This window comes from Carassius carassius, chromosome 26, assembly GCF_963082965.1.
Source record: "Carassius carassius chromosome 26, fCarCar2.1, whole genome shotgun sequence".
NCBI lineage: Eukaryota > Metazoa > Chordata > Actinopteri > Cypriniformes > Cyprinidae > Carassius > Carassius carassius.
In genome coordinates this window covers 4,879,758-4,892,481 of record NC_081780.1, presented here as the reverse complement: position 1 = coordinate 4,892,481, position 12,724 = coordinate 4,879,758, and the positions used below count along the sequence as shown (strand labels likewise).

General features: G+C 41.0%; 1 protein-coding gene across 12 annotated transcripts in view; it reads left to right on the top strand.

The window, feature by feature from the left end:
* Positions 1–12,724, top strand: part of LOC132105579 (serine/threonine-protein kinase WNK1-like) — a 76,090-nt gene that overhangs the window by 48,225 nt on the left and 15,141 nt on the right. For 7 of the 12 annotated variants that reach the window (XR_009423963.1, XM_059510797.1, XM_059510799.1 and 4 more), the window contains exons 7-21: positions 682–901; positions 975–1,278; positions 1,361–1,545; positions 3,483–3,740; positions 4,697–5,992; positions 8,708–8,791; positions 9,019–9,054; positions 9,801–9,947; positions 10,971–11,156; positions 11,493–11,560; positions 11,701–11,857; positions 11,931–12,047; positions 12,226–12,333; positions 12,410–12,464; positions 12,549–12,683. Coding sequence is in view for 11 of the 12 variants with exons in the window: in XM_059510797.1 (XP_059366780.1) it covers positions 682–901; positions 975–1,278; positions 1,361–1,545; positions 3,483–3,740; positions 4,697–5,992; positions 8,708–8,791; positions 9,019–9,054; positions 9,801–9,947; positions 10,971–11,156; positions 11,493–11,560; positions 11,701–11,857; positions 11,931–12,047; positions 12,226–12,333; positions 12,410–12,464; positions 12,549–12,683 (3,356 nt within the window). In the remaining variant the exon portion in view is untranslated. The remainder of the gene's footprint in view (positions 1–681; positions 902–974; positions 1,279–1,360; positions 1,546–3,482; positions 3,741–4,696; positions 5,993–8,707; positions 8,792–9,018; positions 9,055–9,800; positions 9,948–10,970; positions 11,157–11,492; positions 11,561–11,700; positions 11,858–11,930; positions 12,048–12,225; positions 12,334–12,409; positions 12,465–12,548; positions 12,684–12,724) is intronic. The other 5 variants (XM_059510802.1, XM_059510795.1, XM_059510800.1 and 2 more) reach the window with 5 other exon arrangements.

The window sequence follows — 12,724 nt, the reverse complement described above, 5'->3', positions numbered from 1 at the left end:
TTGAGTTTTTTTTTTTTCTGAAGTCTGACTTGGTAAAAAGATTGTGCAGTCTTATCTTTTATCCTTATATCTATCATGTCATGCAGGTGACGTGAATCAGCTCTTTTTAAAAGTGTTGTTATTGGTCAATCCCTGTACGTACATCCTGTGTGGTTTAATTAGTTAATATATGCACATTTTATTTGGAGTTCATGTTAAACATTTATAGATTTCTTCTTATATCTCCTCTTGGTGAGTTGTGAATTGAGAAATGAGTTTGTTCTGTGGAATCAAATGCAACAGGATAGAATGTTGGATATTATATTTATCACTACACAACCACGGATGAAGCAGTTTTTTTTCATGACATTCATGCAACATCACAGAATGCCGCCAAGTTATCAAACTTCCTTTCTGGAGCGTTCTGAAAACTAATAAACATCAATTTGATCATGAGACACTCAAATTCAAGTCAGGTCCTCGATATTTTTTTTGTTTATTTTGCTTTGCTTCGCCTATCACGAATCATTCAATGACTCTTTATTAGTTTATCCTGTTCCACCTTTTACCTCCAAATTAGATAATAAATGTAATTCGGTTGATCTTGGTGAGCCACATGCTTGTAAATTTATTTTATTAATCGGATATCCTTATATAACATATTTGCCTTCTTTGCTTATCATTCTGCCTCTTGCTTAACAGATATGCCATCAAGGACCTTCTGAACCATGCCTTCTTCCAGGAAGAGACTGGGGTGCGGGTGGAGCTGGCTGAAGAGGATGATGGGGAGATGATTGCCATCAAGCTCTGGTTGCGCATTGAAGATGTCAAGAAATTGAAGGGTAAATACAAAGACAACGAAGCCATCGAGTTTTCCTTCGACCTCCATCGGGACGTGCCAGAAGATGTTGCTCAGGAAATGGTGGGTTTATCAACAATTCTCTGAATCAGATATAACACATGTAGATGGTAACATATGCTATGTTTAAATACAGGTTGAGTCGGGCTATGTTTGCGAGGGTGACCACAAAACCATGGCCAAGGCCATCAGAGACCGCGTGTCCCTGATCTGCCGCAAACGGGAGCAAAGACAGCAGGTGCGAGCCGAGCAAGAGAAACGCAAGCAGGAGGAGGAGCAGAAGCAGTTGTCCAGCGAGTCTTTGAAGAACGTGTCCGGCTCTCAAGGTTCTGCACAGAGCCAGTGTGGTTCCCAGCCTCCGACTCCTGGCCTCAACCAGCCCGAGAGTGAGGAGCCTGATGTAGACCAGCAGCTTCAGTACATGCAAAGTGGAATGAACCGTAAGTGTTAGACGCAATCTATCAGTCCACCAACCTACCTGTCATTTCCTATTTAACTATCAATTGTCATATCTTTTCCCAGTGGCTGACCGGACGCTTGACAGTGGTCAGGGCTCATCCGTGTTCTCAGAACCTCACCTCAGCCAGCTCAGCATGTCATATAGTTCTCCTGCTGGGTCGCAACCCCAGCAGGTGCCTGGACAGGCCGCCTACCCTCCCAGCTCTCAAGCTCCCCAACAGCACACCGCATACCCCCAGCAGGCCATGGTAAGTCACTGAGGAAGAAGGGCCAAAGTCAAGAACTCAACACCTAATTGCAGGTCCAGTGTAGCAGGTCACATAGTTGCATCCTTAATCTGTTTTTTTGCAACTGAAAAACAAGAAACTGTTGTTAAACGCCCTCAGAAAAAGATGTTTCTATATGGAAGTGTACGCTTGGCCTTATTATTGACAGGTTAATTTAACAAACCATGTGGCCACGTTTATCTTCAGTTAGAATCTATTTAGTTCAAATGTCTCCCATAATATTTCTGTTCCCATAATATTTCATGTTGTGCAAAGGTAAAAACCCAATGAAGCAATACAGATATGATCGTTAGAGATTTTGTGTAGCCTTGATTAACAAATGAATCATGAATCAATGTTCAATTGTTGTTTGACTTTTGAATATGATCTCTTTGTGGTTGCATGTATTTATCTTTGGAGTTTGATGATGGTTTGTTATTATCAGAAACTAAATGAATGATGCATGAGAAAGAAAAGCAAAGCCATAACATCTACACTCTAAATGGGTTTGATTCTTTTCATACAGCTCTCAGTTCTCTCCCTCTCTCTCTCTCTCTCTCTCTCTCTCTCTCTCTCTCTATCTCTGTCTCGCCTTTTCTTTATTTTCTGACTGCCAAGTATATTTCCACTTCCTACATGTACTTGAGCTGCCGCTCCCTCTTTATCCTCTTTGCATTTTAATACATTCTTTGGTTTACTTTACCTTATTTCTTTTTGTTTCATGTCAGTATTTTTTGCTTCCTCCCAAAAAGGAAGTGCCATGTAGCAGTGTATCATGCTGTGCAGACTGCTGGCCATTCATCACTTCCTGGATGGTTGTTTTCGCCATCCTGGGCAGCTAAACATGATCATTTCAGTACATCAGTGTCACATCATTCATAGAGGGCATTGTCTGGATCTTTCGCAGGGATTTTTAAAATTTTTTTTTAGCAAGTTTCTCATCTCTTCTTACTCATTAGTTTTGAATTAGTTTGCATCATTTTCCATAGAGCCTGGAACACTTTAGTCATAAGCACACACCTTGACGTCAAAGACTATATTGCTCTAATTGTCTGTAGGTGCGACTTCTAATGATTTACTTTTATTATTAATATAGACAGTCTCACCTGTCTGACTGCTTAGTTCCAACTCAAAGTCTGCATGGTACTGATGACCGTTATTGAACATTTGTTTTTCTTTTTCTTTTTTTATACCCAATGTGGTGTTTGTGGTCTTGTTTTTGCTGTCCATATTCTGTACATGCTTATTTTTATGCTGTTCTATATCGTAAAACATCTCAGAGGAACAATTTTCTGCGATGTTTTCATGGTCTTTGCTAACCTCAATTTGTATACGTTGTTTACGTGGTAGACAGTCTATGCTGTAGATTTCTTGGAGTCTGGATGCTGCTTAAGCAGTGACAATGTCATTTTTGGTGCCATTTCTTTAGTTTTTAGCCATTATATTTTCCAGTTATTAACACACCAAGTTTCTTTGTAACAACATGCAACCTGATCAATCTCAGATCAGGTTAGACAAGTATGAATATAATCTCCAAATCTGCTCACAATTCATGATTCATGAATTAGGTATTGATATTGTCACATGCAATAATATAATAGCATAAATGTTTCTGTTACTGAGAACACATGTTGGTCATTGTAAAACTATTTTTGCTTTTGAAACATGAATCATCAATTGAACCAGGTTCATTCTTTTGGTTTGACTCGACAGCAGATGTTAGATACATTAAAGATGTAACCTTTGTATGTAGGTCAAAGATTAGATAAATGTCTTCTTTTCTTTCTATGTAGCATCTTAGAACGCAATGTTGATCTTGTATCAAATGTTTCCTTGTAGTTTTCTTTTGGTTATTTGGCTTTTTTGTGTCATATGTGTTCCATTGTGGATAATAGTCAATTCCCCTCCTTCACCTGCAGCCTCCTCCACCTCTTCCCCGTCGTCGTAGCATGTCTGTTTGCGTGCCCTGCTTTTCTACCACCTCTGCTCTGTCGTGTCCTCCCAAGCCACCTTCCACCCCTCCTCCAGTCGCATCAGCCCCACTCTTGCCCCGGCTGGGGAGGCCAGATGGGGAGACGTTTGCGGGCCGACTGTCCAAAGCACTGGAGAGCGTCCTGCCCCTTCACTCAGCCCCACCCCGTCGCCGTGCCAGTCTCCCAGCAATCTTTGCCAGTCCTGTATGTTAGTGTCTCCCAGTGAACCAGGATTCTCCTGCTGTGCTGGACTTGGGGACAATATGGGTATCTGTGAAGAATACCTTTATTTAAATAAGAAGACAAAAGAAGCTTAAAGAGTTTTGGGAGTGCAAATATAAATGTAAAATTATGCAGTACAATTAAATTGTTTTCAGGGCCAAAGGCGTGATCTAAAAATTAAATGGCATCCTTATACATTATTAACTCAGTGAGCTAATCCAAAAACATTCAGTTTAAGCCTAAGTGTTTAGTGTTAACATAAAAAACATTATTGGACTTTAAAATGCAAACTGCAGTTTTTTTTAAATCTGTCTCCCCATCTGATGTTAGTCTCCTAGGAATGTTAGCATTAAGCTTTCAAAAAGCGGCATTTTATGAATAATGGAGTTTCACAAATTAGCCATTATGTAATCTATCAAGTTTGTAGAAAGTTTGTTTATATCTTTTCTTGTATGTCAAAAGATCATATTTGCTTTTACCCTCCTTTACTTGAGCCAATAATCTAATAATAAATCCTTGCTCTGATGAGTTATAAATCTTGAGAATATGAGAATATGAAGACATATTAAAGTCCTTTTCAGATACCCATGTTACCCTGGCCCACTCGGCTGGAACCCTGTGCTCACATTAAATACAGATTGGCATGAACTGCAATCATTAAAAATGGTTCCTCGGCCCCACAGCCTGTAAGGCATCTGTATTTAATTTTAAATATAAATTGTAAATCTGTCACTGTCAGTTTTCAACACCTCATTTAGAAGTTAAACATCTCTTAGCTTATTCCTTATGTCATCTATGCCTGATTGGATGAATGTTATCTGCTGTGTTTTCACGTGTCATCTTTTTATTTTTTTTCTCTCTTTCTCTTGCTTTGTAAATTTTGTGATGCTGCTTTTTCTACTTCCTCACAAAGATGCTATATGTTATTGTCACTGCAGCCGCAATCAGCGAGTCAGCCGTATGGTGGAGGAGGCTCAGGTCTGGTCGAGCCCCCACACTTTTACCCCACCATCCCGGAACGGCCCGTCTCATTCTCCCCCCCACCATCCTGCCCACCTAAAGTTTTCAACGTGCAGCGCCGCAAGAGCACCTCCATCCTGGAGGCCCACACGCGTCACTTCCAGCCCGCCTACCATCGTAGTTACGGCAGCAGCCTGCATCCATTTTCTGGCATGGAAGCTATGGGCCCTGGCGTTGAACCCTCCCTGTTCAAGATGCCTGGTATGGTGCCTCAAAGATTGGGCGAGCCATTGCACCTACAGCCCCCAGTGGAGTCTCTATATGGATATAAGGACGTGAGGGCCGAGCAAGAGGAGGCTGTACGCAGACTCAGCCTCAACCAGGCTGCATTAATGGACCATCTGGAAGCCATGGCCTATAGTGGCTACCCTATGACTGCGCAGCAGCTAAGCCACATCAGCTTCCATCAGCAAATGCAGGTCGCCGCTGCTGCTAGCTTGGCCTATGAGACTCAATCACAGCCTGGGCAAGCTTACCTACACCCTCATGTCCAGAGCCACATGCGCTTGACCCACAGCCCCATCCCTCAACTGCCTCCCATGAGTGTGTCTAGCTCTGCCTCTGCACCGCAGCAAACCACAGCTGCAGATCCAGGGTATCAGCCCAACTCTTTTCCCCATTCCGCACCACCCGTCATGGCTCATACATGCGAGCCGAGCACCGCCTTTGAATTCCACATGCACAACCTCCAGACGGACCCAGCCATGTTACCGTCCAGACTCTACCGAGCACGCCGGGGCTCCATGGACCTTAACCTTGAGGAACCAACTGGCAACATTGGCTTGTGTGGACGACTACAGCCTGTCACCGAAGAGCTATACAGCTATGTGAGCCCAGAGCTGCCCCTTCCCCCGGGCAGCCTGCTTCTCCATGGACCTAAAGAATTCAGTCCTGAACCTTCAAGTGACTCTATGACCTCCTCCGATGCTGGAGAATTCTACTCGCCTCCACCTCATCAGTTGTACCAACCTAAAGACTGTTCCGCTGCTCAATCCATCCCTCAAACTTCTTACTACAAAACGGATGGAGGGAGTAACATCAGCGAAGGACACCCACCTAGCCAGACAACGTTTCTGTATATTCCACCTTCTGAATCGTCCACCGTTCCGTCCTCGCACATCACTGCTCTGCACAGTACTTGGGCCCGTCAACCATCCCTTCCACCGGACCTCACATACCACGAGCCTGCCTTGTCCCATCAGGGCGCTACCTTGGTACCTAGAAATACTTGTTCTCGTCCACCTTTCCCCAGCACTCCCTGTCTCTATCTCAGTTATCAGATATTTTAAGTTTTAAAGGTCCTATGACATGAAAATTTCACTTTCTGAGGTGAAATGAGTTTAATGAGTTCCCCTAGCCTGTATATGGTCCCCAAGTTTCTAGAAATTCTAATCGGTGTAAATCGAGATTTTCCTATCTTTCTCTGCCTTTGAGAAAATGGAAGCTCAAACGGGCTGATCTGGAATCTCCTCTTTGTGACGTTGTAAGGAGAATTGTTACCTCCCCTTTCTCTGCTTTGCCCGCCCAAATATTTACATATAATTCAGTCGCAATGTCAGCACAGGTGTAACAAACAGACTTTTATGATATGGATTTGACAGCACCGCCACAAACAGTGAGTAACAGTGTTCATTAATGCCTGATCTGTGATCAGTGATTTCTGATGTGTGGCTAATCATTCAAGTTCACACAGACTTACTTTCTAAATCGTTTAATACTGTTTATGCATCAGTGAATCAAGCTAGTGACTAAACGATCAACTTCACGTTGTTTCTCTTAGTAGCATGAAACAAATCTGTTTTTTAAATTGTGATTTAACTACAGAGAGCGATCAAAGAACACTCCCTTTTTTTTTGGAGCTGTCACACATCGCGAGTAAATCTGCACTCTTGCCTTAACTGCCGTTACAATGAATGATGCTGTTATGCTGCACAACGGAGCTCTTACTGTATTCATGGGGTGTATTCATGTGTTTGCTGTTAGTTGTGGTAAAAGCATTTTGTGAGAGAAAACGTGTTGCAATAATGACTAGATCACTGTATTCACGCGATAAACAGACTCTGTTTACTCGATGCTCATCACTGCAGCCTTTCATGTGATAATTAATAAAAAATAATTGATAAAAAATAATTATATAATCAACACTTCCATGATTCGTTAATCTCGACAGCTGTAATAGTAAAAATATATGTATTTGAGAGGGGTCCACATGTAATATACATTTTGAATGCAAAGATGTCAGCCAATCACAACAGTTTTCGTTTACTTGGAGTCTCACAGCAGACACGCCCCTTCAAACAGAGCATTCAAGCCAAAGGGCTAATATCAGGATATAAAAATGCTTTTTATTTCTAAATTTTAAATGTAAAAATCATAATAACAATATAAGTACACCTAAGGAAACATTAAAAAGCATTTAAAGAAAAGAAAATAATCCATGTCATGGGACCTTTAAGTTTTTTTTCCTGTGGTTGTGGTTTTAACCCTCTCCAGCAATAATTTAGGGCTCAGAAAGGTTCACAAGTTGCATTGAGCTAATGCATAAACCTGCTTTTTAAATCCCCTTGTGCAAAGACATTTATGTGTCGTCCACTGGATGATGTGATTTGTTTTATTTGCATAGATTTTTCATTTCAGATGTACTTTGTAAGTATTATTTTGTGTGTATGTTCATATAATACTGTATATGATACTTGTGTGTTTGCACAGATATTGTTTAACGCTACATATCTGTAGATGGCATACAAATCTGAAGTTTTGATTGCTTCTTTCAAATTATTATAATGATAAAGGACAATGTTCTACCCTCGAAATATCTGTTTTTTAAAGGATTTGAAAATACTAAAAAGAGGCTTGAATACAGGATTTGTATGGCCAAACACACAGACACATACAACACAAAGAGGGGGTTTAGACAGGTTTGCTTGTCTCTTAAGTTTCCTCTAAACTTCCTTACAAAAAAATCATGTTTTTTGGTTGTATTGTACCTTAACCGCTGCTTTTTAGATCTGCTGCTACATCATAGTTGGCTGGAAATGGTTAAAACGGTTCTTAGTGACTTTCAGTTTTCAATTTTGTCTTTGTCGAGGACACCAGTCGAGAAACAGCCTACCAGCGCAAGAACTCAACTTTTGTTGACTACTTAAAGGATGTTAACTTAATTAACTGAGAAGTCATCTTTTAACCCTTAGAAGGCTGGCATTATCAATGTCATCCTGCAGTCTCATTCTCAGCCCCTATTTTCTGCCTCTCTTTATCTTTTGTACCACTGTTATTTTCATCCTCTTATCTGCCAAGGCTACTTTATTTCCTGCTGCTCCTTAAACTTCTTGCTAATAATGAATAAATTCTTCAGTATAATGCCAAGGTAAGGTGATCTGCATCTGGAGCAACTATACTTGTCTGTTTCTCGCAGAAAAGAAGTTAAAGGACAAGTATACTTGTAGCTTTCTAAGGGTTGTGTCTGTCGAAATCCTCCATTTGGCAGGGGGAAAGTGGTCAAATTGAGCAATGTTAGTGGTCGGGTCTATTTTGGGAAATGTTTTCTTGGTTATACAAACAAATCCACATGCCTCCCTGAGCTTTTTTTTTTTTTCACATTCACCCGAACTAAAGAATCATGTAGAGTAACATGCATGAAGCCTATTCACTCCCCGGCTAACACCTGATGTTTGTTTGTCATTTAATCGTGAGATGTGAGAGGCATACACAAAAAGTGAATGGTGATCTGAGTGCATTGCTCAGAGTATTCACACTTTGTGTATGAATGGTCAGTATTTAAATGTCGTTGTTTTTCGCTGTAGCCAACAACATATTTTGACTTGTCTTTTTTCTTTTCATCTCTCCACCACTGCCATATCTCTTTCTCTTTCTCTGTTTCTCTCTCTCTTTCTCGCCTGCCCCCATATTCCTCTTCATATTCGTAACAGGTGCAGGTCCCAATCCCTCAGTCCACAAGTGCCATGTCTCTGGTTTCCTGTAGCACCCCATTAGCCGCTTCTGCTTCTCAACAGGTAAAATCAATGTGTCTGACCAATCAGAATAATCTTTTCCTCCATTTGTTAGCATAAATTAATATCCAATATTGGCCAAGGCAAATAAAGCACTCGTTTTCCAAACACTCCAAGACCTTTTTGAGTTTTATTTTTGTTTACATGTCTCTGGATTCTCTCCTGCGTGTGAAAGCTGTGGACATCAGAGGTGGCTTTCTCTTACACTGTGTTGTATTTGTTTCTTATAGTATGGAGGTTACTACGTCCAAGCACTCCCTTCGCAGGTAGAGAAAAAACCCATTCCTCTCTTTCTCTCTCTTCCTCTTTTTCTCTCTTCCTTATTTTCTCGTTTACATGCACTTTAAAGCTCTTTGCCTTGCCGTCTTAAGTTTTGTCATTACATTATTGCATAATGAGGTACTGTAGATGACAAAATGTTGTTCTGTTTGAATGAGGCTTGAAAAGCTTATCAGTGTAGAAATTAAGTTTTAGTATGTCTATGTTGAGTTGTTCTTCAAAGGTAAGTTATTTAAAGGTGTTAATAAAGGAATGTTCCATGTTTAGCACAGTGATCAGCATCTCTGACATCCACACACCATTGTTTTGTTGCTCTGGTTTGTTAAAACAAAAATCAGATTTGCAGTAATGCACTTACAATGTAGGCCTTTGGGGCGTGACATTCAAATGGGTTTCAAAGCAAGAATGTGAAGCTAGTATTTTTGTAAGTGCTTATTTTAGTGGTGGGAACACTGTCGGGTTAAACTCCTAGTTATGGGTTAGGTATTATGCTCTTGTGCAATGCCTTGCCCCATAGACTTGCATGTTAAGGCCATTACTGTAAATGAAAATGTCAATGTTTTGTTCGTTTTTACAAACTAAAGGAAGATACTTTATTTAGATTATTTACATAGGCCTAATAGGATAAGCTGGTTGAGTGCAAACTGCATATTATCCTTAAATGTACTCATTTTCTAAGGCTTGGAGATTGGGATGGAGAGTATTTCATGCCAAAATGCTTACTCTCTTTTAGGGTGCTATTCCACAACAGGCTTCTCTGGGGCCGACATCCCAACCAGGAGTATCAATATCACAACAGCAAGCTCCCCAACAGCCTCCCAGCACTGTGGTTCAGAGCAGCTCCCAGATGCAGGTCCAGCCCGGCCTCCAGCCCTCACAGGTACAGTCAAATGTGATGTAAGCAAATCAGGCTAAAAAGCAAAAATGCTGAAAAAATAATAAATAAAGACAATTTTTATTTGTATTTTTTTGCATATTTTTTTAGTATATATTTTTATATTTTATATTATATATATTTAAAGATGTATTATGTTTGAGTAGTAATGTTAAATATATTTTATGACTTATTATACATGTTCTGCATTACTACTGAAACATTGTTGAAATATATAGCATTATATTTTGTGTGTGTGTGTGTGTGCATTTTCATGTTAATTTAGCAAATTACTTCGTAGAAGTTTTTTCTTCTTTTTGTTTGTTCTTTCAAAACAATGTACAGTGTATCTGTGGCCATCTCTCTGACTTGCCTCAGCTGTGCTTGTTTGAATGTTTTCTGGCATGTTTCTGCCTGTATGTTGCATGGCTGTCAGTTGTGTGGTAATGAGATCAGTCTCTCTGTTCAGTTCCCAATGTTTAGTGCAGAGCTATTGTTTTCCCTTCAGCTGAAAGCACAGCTACACTGTAGTGGCACAGAAAAGTTGTTTACTTATGATTTATCAGATGTGGGTTCTGTCACAAATAAATAAATTGTGTTATTTGTGTTTGATGTGTTGTTGGATTTGGATTTTATTTTGTGTTGTTGACCGTGATATAGTTTATAGGCACTTAGAGAAAGGTGCCCCTCCTAACTTAATCTAATAAGCATTTGGCACTTAAATTGGAGTTTGTTTTTCCTGTGTATTTTGCTTGCGGTCGTTGTGATCCACCGTTCACCCCCGCGGCATGCTGTCTCTGTCATGTGGTCGGATCTCGTGATTGTTTGCCTTCGGTTTATTAAGACATCACTCCTTTTGCACATAAAATGGCCTTGCCATCTCCATCTCCCCCGGTCGGTGCTTGCAGACACATTTCCCTCCTCCTCCATCTTCCCAACCACACTGATCTGATCCAGCTACACCTCTCGTATCGTACTTTCCCCCAGCTTCTCTGCGTGCCAACTATAGCAGTTGCCCTGTTTTCGCAGCAGCCAGTGCCTGAAGCGCTGACATGCCCAGCAGCTGTGCCTGTTACAGCCACATCCCCATCAGTGCTGCCGCCCCATCTGCCCCAATTGGTGCCGCCTCTAATGACACCTGTGCCAACCATCCATGTGGTCACAGTCCCTTCCCCAACCGAACATCCATGTTTGCCAGCAGACACCCCAGCGCAGGTACCTGGAACAGACCGAACCGGCCCTAAACGCATCAGTGCAGTTTTTGTTTGAATTATAGGGCAAAACTATTGTATTGACATTTCATGCTTATTTTAATCTCTGTTTGTCTGGGAAGCATAGCTGCTTAGCTGTCCTTATGCAGCGTCCTTTCTTTTCTCGGCTGTGAAATAAGATCTGTTTTTTTTGGGGGGGTTTTTTTAGAAAACACTTAGGCTTTGCCTGAAGCAGTTTTACTTTTTATTTAGACATGCATTGTTTTTTTTTCTTCTTTGATCTGATTGTTTGCATCTCTTTCTTTTACATTTCCTTTGTTTTTGTTGTTTGCTCTTCCAGACATCTCATAGCGTCTCTCAGACTTTGACGACAGAACTGTCACAACTCCAAACTCCTGCTGTGGAGAGGTAAGAATCACTATTTAGCAGATTCACAATGTGTTTACCTGTAAGTGAAAAACATTGCAAAAACATGCACAGTTTGACGCAGATGCAATGTGATGTACTACTAGTCTTAATGGTGTTTTCATTTCTTTTTTTCCCATTAGTGGTCATTCTGATGTGGCATCTGGGCTCAGCGATGGTAATGAGGGCGTAACGGGTGGCAGGCATGAGGGTCGTTCTGCCAAAAGGCACCAGCGCAGATCAGTACGCAGCCGTTCACGCCATGAAAAAACCTCTAAGGCCAAGCTCAACGTTCTTAATGTACGTCCAACACATTGGCCTTTTTCTTTTATTGTTTTTGTAGATGTTAAATAAAACATGATGTCTGTTTCAGATATCCAGAATGGGCGATAGAGTTGCAGAATGTCAATTAGAAACACACAACAGAAAAATGGTGACCTTTAAGTTTGATTTAGACGGCGATAACCCAGAGGAAATTGCACAGATAATGGTAACTTGAAACACCACCCGCATTTTTAATAATGAACAGATATGCTCAATTAACCTGTGATTTATTTTGATCTTTATCTATGTGACGAAAAGCTGATGTCGATTAAAACTACATTTCTGTTTCCAAAATACACTTTGAGCTGTCAAAACTGGTTAAGAAGAGGCATGTCATGTTTTAGGTACAAAGTGAATTCATTCTAGAGAGCGAGCGTGAGTCCTTCATCGAGCAGATTCGAGAGGTCATAGAAACAGCAGATGAGAAAGGTGTGGAGAGAGAGTGCAGCCAGGTATGTACCTTGTACTCTTGTGTTGAAGTGATTCTTGTGAACATCACAATTAACAATGTATCACCAATGATTCCAGACAGTTAGTGATCACGAGCAACATATGCCCACCACATCTGCACCTCTTGAGCAAGGTAGATCTCACAGTCCCTCAATGTAAAACAAGTTAATGTCCCTTTTTAATGATGCATCAGCACTGAAGTCTTTTTCCCTCCCAGGTGTGCCGCCTAGTTCAGCTGCCCAGGTGGTCCACTCTGCAGGCCGAAGGTTTATCGTGAGCCCAGTGCCTGAATCCAGACTGAGGGAACAGTTCTTTAGCTCACCCCAAACCACAATTGAAGAGCCTTCATCCTGTGAGTGTACTATGTGAATTAATGTTATTGGTTAGATAATA